This window comes from Coregonus clupeaformis, chromosome 16 (assembly GCF_020615455.1).
Source record: "Coregonus clupeaformis isolate EN_2021a chromosome 16, ASM2061545v1, whole genome shotgun sequence".
NCBI classification, from domain to species: domain Eukaryota; kingdom Metazoa; phylum Chordata; class Actinopteri; order Salmoniformes; family Salmonidae; genus Coregonus; species Coregonus clupeaformis.
The window spans coordinates 7,495,155-7,508,533 of NC_059207.1; the positions used below are offsets into that span (position 1 = coordinate 7,495,155).

At 43.1% G+C, this 13,379-nt stretch overlaps 1 protein-coding gene across 1 annotated transcript in view; it reads left to right on the plus strand.

Moving 5' to 3' along the window:
- Positions 1-13,379, plus strand: part of LOC121584380 (netrin receptor UNC5C) — a 266,651-nt gene that overhangs the window by 185,471 nt on the left and 67,801 nt on the right. Inside the window, exons 6-7 of the mRNA XM_045225902.1 lie at positions 167-334; positions 801-965. Coding sequence (XP_045081837.1) covers positions 167-334; positions 801-965 — 333 coding nt within the window. The remainder of the gene's footprint in view (positions 1-166; positions 335-800; positions 966-13,379) is intronic.

A 13,379-nucleotide genomic window follows, 5' to 3' on the forward strand; every position in this document is an offset into this window, starting at 1 on the left:
AGGTCCCGTACCGGGAAGAATCAATTTTTAGCCCTGCCTGTACTGGCATATCCCTCTGATCACGCATCAACAATAAAACAAAAATGGGACCAATATTCAAAGATAAGACGAGATTCAAACTGTTTTGTGTGTGTAGACGTTTATGCTCTCCATTCTGTTACCATAGTGAACGGCGGCTGGTCGACATGGACAGAGTGGTCGGTGTGTAACAGTCGCTGTGGCCGCGGTTACCAAAAGCGTACCCGCAGCTGTACCAACCCCGCCCCGCTCAACGGAGGAGCCCCCTGTGATGGACAGGCCACCCAGAAGCTGGCATGCACCTCCCTCTGCACTGGTATGGACACATATACTGTTTTGTTGTGTTCTGTTCTGGTCTAGTCTATTCTGTTGTGTTCTGTTCTAGTCTATTCTGTTGTGTTCTGTTCTAGTCTATTCTGTTGTGTTCTGTTCTAGTCTATTCTGTTGTGTTCTGTTCTAGTCTATTCTGTTGTGTTGTGTTCTATTCTGTTGTGTTCTAGTCTATTCTGTTCTGTTGTGTTCTAGTCTATTCTGTTCTATTCTGTTGTGTTCTAGTCTATTCTGTTCTATTCTGTTGTGTTCTAGTCTACTCTGTTCTATTATGTTGTGTTCTGTTCTAGTCTACTCTGTTCCATTTTGTTGTGTTCTATAGTATATTAAAATATATTCTGTTTTATACTATTCCATCTAACTCTGTTTTGTATTGTATTTTACCTTCAGAGCCAGATCAACTGTGTTGATATTGTATCCCAGTGAACCCTGTATCTCTCTCTCCCCTACAGTTGACGGGTTGTGGACAGAGTGGAGTAAGTGGTCTACCTGTGGTACAGAGTGCACTCACTGGCGCAGGAGAGAATGCACTGCCCCTGCACCCAAAAATGGAGGCAAGGACTGCGAGGGTATGGTCCTACAGTCCCAGAACTGTACTGACGGACTCTGTATGCAGAGTGAGTAAACATCCTCCCCCACTAACTCTTCTTCCTACACCTGCTCGTTCTCCTTAACCACCTCCTCCTCCTTCACCACCTCCTCTTCCTCCTGCTCCTCCTCACCTTCCTCACTGGCTCTGTTATATTCTCACCTCCTTCCTCTCATACATCACCACCAATACACTGACAGACAGATACTGTATACAGCATGTATACTTACAAAACAAAAGTATGCCTGTGAGCATCTTCATCAAACATGTGAATGTAAAACTTGTTATCCTTTAAATGTCTATTGATGGTGGCATACAGGTCTGTAGAACGTTAATAGGGAGAGAAAACAATGCACAGTACAATATTTTTTGACCACAAGATGCACTTGGGGCCTGATTCAGACTTAGGAAATGTATGCCTTTCCTACGCACGCCTTTCCTACGTACTTCTCAGTCGTTGGTATTCAGACTTACCTAATGCCAGTGCTTAATTTGTAACTTGGGAGGTGCCGGAACAAAAAAGTGAGCTCGAGACTGGGTTGACCTGGGGGGCTCTGAGGTACCGAAATGCATTTAAAAAAATCACCTTTATAATAAAGCATTGCATGCATTATCAACACTTTTGCGTACTGGTATAGAGCAGTAGAGTAGAGGCACTTCAATTAAAGTAGTTGCACATATGGAGGAAAAACTTTGTAGCCTAGGTCCAGGATTTTTTTGGTGCCTTTTATAAACTAACTTCATGCAGTTCTACATCATTTTAGATGACTGGAGACTTTAGCAGAATCTTTTTTAATACCTCACAACTTATCAAAATGGCAGGCTACTTTGACACTGAAAACTGAGAATCTGAGATCAATAAAAACGACCTTGTCTTGAATACATCAATAGCCTAGGTGTACGGGGAGACACATATTGTACAATATGAGGAGGAAATTATAGTCCTAAAAAAGCTTTCCAGTTTCCCTTACTCACCCAATGATGAGCAGCTCACTCACCGGCGATAGCCAATGCGCTCTTGCCAAAAGCTTATCTCTCTTGTTTACTTTGTTAAATAATGCTGTTCGCTCAATAGGTCTACAGTGGGGAAAAAAAGTATTTAGTCAGCCACCAATTGCGCAAGTTCTCCCACTTAAAAAGATGAGAGAGGCCTGTAATTTTCATCATAGGTACACGTCAACTATGACAGACAAAATGATTAAAAAAAATCCAGAAAATCACATTGTAGGATTTTTAATGAATTTATTTGCAAATTATGGTGGAAAATAAGTATTTGGTCACCTACAAACAAGCAAGATTTCTGGCTCTCACAGACCTGTAACTTCTTCTTTAAGAGGCTCCTCTGTCCTCCACTCGTTACCTGTATTAATGGCACCTGTTTGAACATGTTATCAGTATAAAAGACATCTGTCCACAACCTCAAACAGTCACACTCCAAACTCCACTATGGCCAAGACCAAAGAGCTGTCAAAGGACACCAGAAACAAAATTGTAGACCTGCACCAGGCTGGGAAGACTGAATCTGCAATAGGTAAGCAGCTTGGTTCCATGTCCCTGACTGAGTCTGTAATACCAACATGTTTCAAGCAGACCACCATAGTCCCCGTGCCCAAGAACTCTAAGATAACCTGCCTAAATGACTACCGACCCGTAGCACTGACGTCTGTAGCCATGAAGTGCTTTGAAAGACTGGTCATGGCTCACATCAACAGCATAATCCCAGAAACCCTAGACCCACTCCAATTTGCATACCGCCCCAACAGATCCACAGATGATGCAATCTCTATCGCACTCCACACTGCCCTCTCCCACCTGGACAAGAGGAACACCTACGTGAGAATGCTATTCATTGACTACAGCTCAGCATTCAACACCATAGTGCCCTCTAAGCTCATCACTAAGCTAAGGATCCTGGGACTAAACACCTCCCTCTGCAACTGGATCCTGGACTTCCTGACGGGCCGCCCCCAGGTGGTAAGGGTAGGTAACAACACATCTGCCACACTGATCCTCAACACGGGGGCCCCTCAGGGGTGCGTGCTCAGTCCCCTCCTGTACTCTCTGTTCACCCATGACTGCATGGCCAGGCACGACTCCAACACCATCATTAAGTTTGCCGACGACACAACAGTGGTAGGCCTGATCACCGACAACGATGAGACAGCCTATAGGGAGGAGGTCAGAGATCTGGCCGTGTGGTGCCAGGACAACAACCTCTCCCTCAACGTGACCAAGACAAAGGAGATGATTGTGGACTACAGGAAAAAAAAAGAGGACTGAGCACGCCCCCATTCTCATCGACGGGGCTGTAGTGGAACAGGTTGAGAGCTTCAAGTTCCTTGGTGTCCACATCACCAACGAACTATCATGGTCCAAACACACCAAGACAGTCGTGAAGAGGGCACGACAAAGCCTATTCCCCTCAGGAGACTAAAAAGATTTGGCATGGGTCCTCAGATCCTCAAAAAATTCTACAGCTGCACCATCGAGAGCATCCTGACTGGTTGCATCACCGCCTGGTATGGCAACTGCTTGGCCTCTGACCGCAAGGCACTACAGAGGGTAGTGCGTACGGCCCAGTACATCACTGGGGCAAAGCTCCCTGCCATCCAGGACCTCTATACCAGGCGGTGTCAGAGGAAGGCCCTCAAAATTGTCAAAGACTCCAGCCACCCTAGTCATAGACTGTTCTCTCTGCTACCGCACGGCAAGCAGTACCGGAGTGCCAAGTCTAGGTCCAAAAGACTTCTCAACAGCTTCTACCCCCAAGCCATAAGACTCCTGAACAGCTAATCATGGCTACCCGGACTATTTGCACTGCCCCCCCTCCCCATCCTTTTTACGCTGCTGCTACTCTGTTAAGTATTTATGCATAGTCACTTTAACTCTACCCACATGTACATATTACCTCAACTACCTCAACTAGCCGGTGCCCCCGCACATTGACTCTGCAACGGTACCCCCCCTGTATATATAGCCTCCCTACTGTCACTTTATTTTACTGTATATATAGCCTCCCTACTGTCACTTTATTTTACTTCTGCTCTTTTTTTCTCAACACTTTTTTTGTTGTTGTTTTATTCTTACTTTTTTTGTTTAAAATAAATGCACTGTTGGTTAAGGGCTGTAAGTAAGCATTTCACTGTAATGTCTGCACCTGTTGTATTCGGCGCATGTGACCAATAAAATTTGATTTGATTTGATTTGATTTGATTTGGTTTGAAGAAATCAACTATGGGAGCAATTATTAGGAAATGGAAGACATACAAGACCACTGATAATGTCCCTCGATCTGGGGCTCCACGCAAGATCTCACCCTGTGGGGTCAAAATGATCACAAGAATGGTGAGCAAAAATCCCAAAACCACACGGGGGGACCTAGTGAATGACCTGCAGAGAGCTGGGACCAAAGTAACAAAGCCTACCATCAGTAACACACTACGCCGCCAGGGACTCAAATCCTGCAGTGCCAGACGTGTCCCCCTGCTTAAGCCAGTACATGTCCAGGCCCGTCTGAAGTTTGCTAGAGTGCATTTGGATGATCCAGAAGAGGATTGGGAGAATGTCATATGGTCAGATGAAACCAAAATAGAACTTTTTGGTAAAAACTCAACTCGTCATGTTTGGAGGACAAAGAATGCTGAGTTGCACCCAAAGAACACCATACCTACTGTGAAGCATGGGGGTGGAAACATCATGCTTTGGGGCTGTTTTTCTGCAAAGGGACCAGGACGACTGATCCGTGTAAAGGAAAGAATGAATGGGGCCATGTATCGTGAGATTTTTAGTGAAAACCTCCTTCCATCAGCAAGGGCATTGAAGATGAAACGTGGCTGGGTCTTTCAGTATGACAATGATCCCAAACACACCGCCCGGGCAACGAAGGAGTGGCTTCGTAAGAAGCATTTCAAGGTCCTGGAGTGGCCTAGCCAGTCTCCAGATCTCAACTCCATAGAAAATATTTGGAGGGAGTTGAAAGTCCATGTTGCCCAGCGACAGCCCCAAAACATCACTGCTCTAGAGGAGATCTGCATGGAGGAATGGGACAAATACCAGCAACAGTGTGTGAAAACCTTGTGAAGACTTACAGAAAACGTTTGACCTGTGTCATTGCAAACAAAGGGTATATAACAAAGTATTGACAAACTTTTGTCATTGACCAAATACTTATTTTCCACCATAATTTGCAAATAAATTCATTAAAAATCCTACAATGTGATTTTCTGGATTCAGGCCTCTCTCATCTTTTTAAGTGGGAGAACTTGCACAATTGGTGGCTGACTAAATACTTTCTTTCCCCACTGTATTTGGAAGTTGATAACTTGGTAGACTACAGACATAGTAGTCTTCTCTTTTCAGCAGGATCCATTTGCTTTCCAACCTGTGTTTTCCCGCGATTGTATTTGAAATATTGCGAAAGGCCTGTTTTGGCTGCATGCTGTTCACTGACAGATTTGCCATGCGTTCCCGACTGTAAGCATGCCTTGCTATTGGGCTACACACAATCCACAGCTAGGCTATTTAAAAAGAAATAAGCTATTGATCCTCTGTGACTAAATATAGGCTCACTCCTGGTGTAGTATTCTGAATTATTTCATTTATTTCTGAACAGACAGCAGTAATTCTATAACTTTGGGAAATGTATTTCAATTTATCAGTGGTGCAGCACCTCCAGTACACTTCCCGCGGCTATGATTCTATAAGGAAATAAATGATGAAGTGCAACACTGGAGAGATGAGTTGAAGGCTCATGTCTATCAGCGCAGAGAGGGAGAGAGATCATAGAAAGTTAATCAAATTTTACAGTAGTTCTGTTAAGATACAGGCACGCTTCTTTCTCTCACCACAGCAATGGCTGATTCATTGGTCTATATAGGCCACAATATTGCAAAACCATAAACCCGGGCCGGCCCAACGTGAATCAATTCTTAGAATATCAGGCACGTTTTCACATTACGTTTTTTAGGGGGGAGGAGAATTACAGAGGAGTCAAAGTTTAAATAACTCTGATTGCAATGTAAAAATTATAATAAAAGCAAACAGTGAAAATTATTTTTCATGCCGGATCCTGGCAAATGGGTTCCGGAATGAAACGGCAGACTCACTAGAATACATAGAGAGAACGGGTTGAGAATATAGGGATCAATGAAAGAAATCAATCTAAATATAAAGTGGGGAAAAAAAGTATTTAGTCAGCCACCAATTGTGCAAGTTCTCCCACTTAAAAAGATGAGAGAGGCCTGTAATTTTCATCATAGGTACACGTCAACTATGACAGACAAATTGAGAAGAAAAAAATCCAGAAAATCACATTGTAGAATTTTTTATGAATTTATTTGCAAATTATGGTGGAAAATAAGTATTTGGTCGCCTACAAACAAGCAAGATTTCTGGCTCTCACAGACCTGTAACTTCTTCTTTAAGAGGCTCCTCTGTCCTCCACTCGTTACCTGTATTAATGGCACCTGTTTGAACTTGTTATCAGTATAAAAGACACCTGTCCACAACCTCAAACAGTCACACTCCAAACTCCACTATGGCCAAGACCAAAGAGCTGTCAAAGGACACCAGAAACAAAATTGTAGACCTGCACCAGGCTGGGAAGACTGAATCTGCAATAGGTAAGCAGCTTGGTTTGAAGAAATCAACTGTGGGAGCAAGTATTAGGAAATGGAAGACATACAAGACCACTGATAATCTCCCTCGATCTGGGGCTCCACGCAAGATCTCACCCCGTGGCGTCAAAATGATCACAAGAACGGTGAGCAAAAATCCCAGAACCACACGGGGGGACCTAGTGAATGACCTGCAGAGAGCTGGGACCAAAGTAACAAAGCCTACCATCAGTAACACACTACGCCGCCAGGGACTCAAATCCTGCAGTGCCAGACGTGTCCCCCTGCTTAAGCCAGTACATGTCCAGGCCCGTCTGAAGTTTGCTAGAGTGCATTTGGATGATCCAGAAGAGGATTGGGGGAATGTCATATGGTCAGATGAAACCAAAATAGAACTTTTTGGTAAAAACTCAACTCGTCGTGTTTGGAGGACAAAGAATGCTGAGTTGCATCCAAAGAACACCATACCTACTGTGAAGCATGGGGGTGGAAACATCATGCTTTGGGGCTGTTTTTCTGCAAAGGGACCAGGACGACTGATCCGTGTAAAGGAAAGAATGAATGGGGCCATGTATCGTGAGATTTTGAGTGAAAAATTCCTTCCATCAGCAAGGGCATTGAAGATGAAACGTGGCTGGGTCTTTCAGCATGACAATGATCCCAAACACACCGCCCGGGCAACGAAGGAGTGGCTTCGTAAGAAGCATTTCAAGGTCCTGGAGTGGCCTAGCCAGTCTCCAGATCTCGACCCCATAGAAAATCTTTGGAGGGAGTTGAAAGTCCGTGTTGCCCAGCGACAGCCCCAAAACATCACTGCTCTAGAGGAGATCTGCATGGAGGAATGGGCCAAAATACCAGCAACAGTGTGTGAAAACCTTGTGAAGACTTACAGAAAACGTTTGACCTGTGTCATTGCCAACAAAGGGTATATAACAAAGTATTGAGAAACTTTTGTTATTGACCAAATACTTATTTTCCACCATAATTTGCAAATAAATTAATAAAAAATCCTACAATGTGATTTTCTGGATTTTTTTTCCTCATTTTGTCTGTCATAGTTGACGTGTACCTATGATGAAAATGACAGGCCTCTCTCATCTTTTTAAGTGGGAGAACTTGCACAATTGGTGGCTGACTAAATACTTTTTTTCCCCACTGTATGCATATTCGTCTCTGTTTCAGCACCAATTGGTAGATAAAAAAAATACTCTGATCTTGTAGATTATTTAGGCACATTTTAGGGTTAGGAAAGTATGGAGAGCCTTTACGCACTAAGTATATTGATGAATCAAAAATAGTGGTTTGATTCATCCTGATTCATCCTGAATGTTGCCATATCAAGTTCAATCTATGAAATATACGAAGGTGGAAAAAAGTGCTAGAAATCTACCCTAATCCTCATTAATCATGGAACTGTATGACAACGGTCCAGTCATCATGGACAGTGCACCCAGGTTTAAACTGCTACATGTGGGCTGAGTTCCATAATGATTCAAATAGACTACATGTCCCAAATTATTGCACAATGTTAGCCTAATATGATCCACTAATGCTAGCGACCCTCAGGAACAACTACACGGACGTGACAGAGGAAAGAAAGGGAAACAGAATGGAATGATGCAAAATCTAGGCTACAAATTTAAATAAACTAACACTAAAGTGACAGTTATAAATGTATGTAGGTATTACTGACGGTGGCTCCCGAAAGTGGATAATATTTAACATGATACAAATTGTAAAATAAAACTGAGAAAGGCTGGCATATAATTAAAACATTTTAAAGCGCATACATCAACTCGGCAGGTTCGGCCCTACAGAAGCCTATAACTTGGGTCTCCAAATTTTATCCAGCAAATTATGAGGTCATGCAATTAGAATTCTGAGTAACGGCACAGCTATTTATAGCCTACTTAACTGTAGAAAAGGGGCCGCAATACATGTCATGTTGATATGATTTTCCATTTGCTTCCATATGACGGGCCGCCCCCAGTTGGTGAGGGTAGGCAACATCCCATCTGCCACTTACCTCAGGGGTGCATGCTTAGACCCATCCTGTATTCCCTGTTCACCCACGACTGCGTGGCCAAGCACGACTCCAAAACCATCATTACGTTTGCCAACAACACAACAGTGGTAGGCCTGATCACCGACAACAATGAGACAGCCTATAGGGAGGAGGTCAGAGACCTGGCAGTGTGGTGCCAGGACAACAACCTCTCCCTAAACATGATCAAGACAAAGGAGATGATCGTGGACTTTAGAAAAAGGAGGGCCGAGCACGCCCCCATTTTCATCGACGGGGCTGTAGTGGGAGCAGGTCGAGAGCTTCAAGTTCCTTCGTGTCCACATCACCAACAAACTATCATGGTCGAAACACACCAAGACATTTGTGAAGAGGGCACGAGAATGCCTATTCCCCCTCAGGAGACTGAAAAGATTTGGCATGGGTCCTCAGATCCTCAAAGTTCTTCAGCTGCACCATTGAGAGCATCCTGACAGGTTGCATCACCGCCTGGTAAATTGTACCATGAAATGCTTACTTACAAGCCCTTAACCAAGAATTCAGTTAAGAAAAAATAGTTTAAAAATAAATTCACCAATACATGTCTTGGTAGTCCAACAAATATTGCTATTAGGATGAAAATCACAGCTGGCCTGGTACATTGTTTATGCCTCCACCCATTCGGGATGCAGTTTCAATGACTCAATACAAAAACGGACTGATAACGTGGCTAATAGGCTAACTTATCTATTTATGTAGCTATTTAGCAAGCTAAAAACACAGAGCCTAATGTTAGCTAGCTAGCTGCTGGGAGGATGTCATGTCATTGGACGAGTAGGTGAGTGGATGACTTTTTTCCCCCCATATCAATTTTCGGTGGCTACAGCTAGAGTGAAGGTGTCATTTGGTTAGCTAGCAAGAAATGTGAATCACTTTGCTAGCTAGGTAGCTATGCTGAACTTAACAACTGTTATCCATAGTTAGCATATCTCTTAGTTGTCAATCAAATGTATTTGGCATCGATCAAATGGTCGGGCAGGCAAGTTCCCACTCAAAACGTGGGTTGGGATAAGCATGCATTGGCAGGCAAGCTGCAGAAGGAAGTAACGCTGTTGCTACTGCCTGTAAACACAGTCCAGTTGAAAGTGAATGATGGCAGGCCCGTGTGGCAAAAGGCTTGTTTGCATATAGGCCTATTGTAGCTCTGATTGGCTATGGCACACGGTCTGTGTAGAGTCCGGTCCTGGACAAGACACATGTTTTTTTTTACTGCAGTGTCTATTAATTATCCTCATTCCCACTCTATATTGCTATAGAATTTTCAGAAATGCCTTACTCTGTCATTCCCAAACATTCTATGAGAGTATGAAAACATGAAAATGACTATCTAAGTGCTCGCTTAAAAAAATATACTCTTCCTGGGGGTGTATGTGAACAGATTTTAATAATATTTCATGTTGCTAAAACGCTGTCAGTTCCACTTTAATTTCAAGGTCAAAATACGCATATAGAAAAGTGCATAAAAAGGGATTTACGCTACCTTAACTTGGGTCAGAATTCCCCCCATATTGAACATAGTGTTCCTATACGGTGGCCATACTAGTCCTCAGATTGAGGCTGTCCTAATATGAACACCATATTACACTGTAGAAGCTTTATATCAAACCTTAAACAATTAAGGTCAATACCTGAGTTATAGACCATGTTTTCAGGAAATGTATAGAAAAGATAGTGACAAATGATGACTCAGGAGCTAGCGTAACTACGTATGAGCTAGCGTAACTACGTATGAGCTAGCGTAACTACGTATGAGCTAGCGTAACTACGTATGAGCTAGCGTAACTACGTATGAGCTAGCGTAGCTGCGTACGAGCTAGCATAATTACCATGAGCTAACGTAATTACCAACCCTCCAGAATTATTGAGATTTTTCACCCCAATAAAAATAACAAATCTTCAACCCTCATGGACAATTTGGCCTCAGTCTTAACATAAAGTGTCTATTTTCCAAGAGAAGCCAATTTTGTGTTGACATGTGGGAAAAGCACCTTGTTTTAATGTGTGTTTGTCTGTAATTACCGACCAGGCATTTGACTCAAAGTTACAACTAAAGTGAAAACACTGGATAGAAATGTGTTACCGCAGACTGCTTATAATAATGCTATTAATTCTCGCTAAAGGAATACTACACTCAAACTATCTTTTTAGTATTTTTTTCATTAGTCCACTGTTGCATAGATGGGTTGGTTGTTTAGCAACAAAACTGATGCTTGCGCATCTATGGGGCAAAACAGATAGGGTTGGCTTAGACTGTTGACAACATGGAAACTATATTTCATCTCCAAATGTTTATTGAAAGCATAAATACATTTGCACAATGAGTACTTGTTGTCTCTCAAATACATTGTTCCAGTTGTTGATTGGCTAGCTAGTGAATTTAAGCCATATTAGAATAGACATGACATCAGTCAAAACACCTCAAAACAAGACATGGTATCAATAACAAGATACATCGAGCTGAAACGAGCCACCTACGATTCCCCACAAGGCAGCTTCTTGTCATTGTTGATAGCTATCTGACTGTTCAGAAGCATAACAGCGCACGCCTTCAGGCCACATCGATGCGCACTGATTTTTTTAGTGACGTTGTCAGCCAACCCGTTTATACAACCCCCCCCCCAACACATATCAGCAGTCAAGTTTTCAATATGGAGCACTTTTAGTACAGAGAAAAATCTGCTATGTGTTTTGCATCATGTGATGCATTCCCTTTGAACAAGGCTATGCTGTAGATATTATTTTGGAGAAATACACTACATGACCAAAAGTATGTGGACACCCGCTCGTCGGACATCTCATTCCAAAATCATGGGCATTAATATGGAGTTAGTCCCCCCCATTGCTGCTAGAATAGCCTCTACTCTTCTGGGAAAGCTTTTCACTAGATGTTGGAACATTGCTGAGGGGACTTGCTTCCATTCAGCCACAAGCATTAGTGAGGTCGGGCACTGATGTTGGGCGATTAGGCCTGGCTCGCAGTCGGCGTTCCAATTCATCCCAAAGGTGTTCAATGGGGTTGAGGTCAGGGCTCTGTGCAGGCCAGTCAAGATCTTTCACACCGATCTCGACAAGCCATTTCTGTATGGACATCGCTTTGTGCACGGAGGCATTGTCATGCTGAAACAGGAAAGGGCCTTCCCCAAACTGCTGCCTCATATTTGGAAGCACATAATCGTCTATAATGTCATTGTATGCTGTAGCGTTAAGATTTCCCTTCACTGGAACTAAGGGGCCTAGCTTGAATCATGAAAAACAGCCCCCACCATTATTTGTCCTCCACCAAACTTTACAGTTGGCACTATACATTGGGGAAGGTAGCGTTCTCTTGGCATCCGCCAAAACCAGATTAGTCCGTCGGACTGCCAGATGGAGAAGCATGATTCATCACTCCAAAGAACGCGTTTCCACTGCTCCTGAGTCCAATGGCGGCGAGCTTTACACCACTCCAGCCGACGCTTGGCATTGTGCATGGTGATATTAGGCTTGTGTGTTGCAGCTCGGTCATGGAAACCCATTTCATGAAGCTCCCGACAAGCATTTCTTGTACTGAAGTTGCTTCCAGAGGCAGTTTGGAACTCGGTAGTGAGTGTTGTAACCAAGGACAGAAGATTTTTACGTGCTTCAGCGGTCCCGTTCTGTGCGCTTGTGTGGCCTACCACTTCGCAGCTGAGCCGTTGTTGCTCCTAGACGTTTCCCCTCACAATAACAGCACTTAAAGTTGACTGGGGCAGCTCTAGCAGGGCAGAAATGTGACGAACTGACTTGTTGGAAAGGTGGCATCCTATGACGGTGCCATGCTGACAGTCACTGAGCTCTTCAGTAAGGCCATTATACTGCCAATGTTTGTCTATGGAGATTGCACGGCGGTGTGCTCGATTTTATACACCTGTCAGCAATGGGTGTAACTGAAATAGCCGAATCCACTAATTTGAAGGGGTGTCCACATACTTTTGTGTATGTGTGTGTGTGTGTATATATATATATATATATATATATATATATATATAGTGTATGTTTCTAAGATTCTCATCAAAGACTCTGGTTTGGTTTTACACAGGACATTATTTATAAGTATATTTTTATCTGCTAAATCCTCCTGGACCTATATATTTATCTGTTATTTAACCAGTCCAATTGAGATTAATACTTTCTTTAAGGGAGTCCTGGTCAAGAGGAAGCAGCGAAAGTATACAATAAAATACAATGCAGCACGGGACAAATGCAACTCACAACAACAAATACACAAGACATACTCCCATGGTCTTACAGTACACCAACACATTATCTGTTGAAGCAGCTACACACTCTTCAGTATTCAACAAACTCTGAAACTCACACATACGGATGAGGTATTGAAGTTTAGCATCCTTCGGTTCCAACACCATGGGCATAATAACTATAACAGCTCTGTGCTCAAACATTTCTCAAAGGCTAAACCAGTGTAACAGAGTGATAGAATCCCCCCACAGACTGATCAGTGTGAAGCCTAATTTATAACCTAGGCAATATGCAAAGCAAGACCTACTATTAAACTACACAAAATGTCTATCCTGCGTAGTTGTGTTGCAGAAATATGCAGTAGACGGGTCCAACCTCGCAATTTGTAACTTGACACAGGTACGCAAGATCACCATTTAGTGTAGCTAATTGCGTTCTTGCGTTGCGTACATACAGTGCGTATGTATGGTATAAATTAGGCTTAAGGACTTTCCCCACTCCTCTTAGAAGTGCTCTAGGCTCTCCGCGTTTACATTGAGAAAAGCAG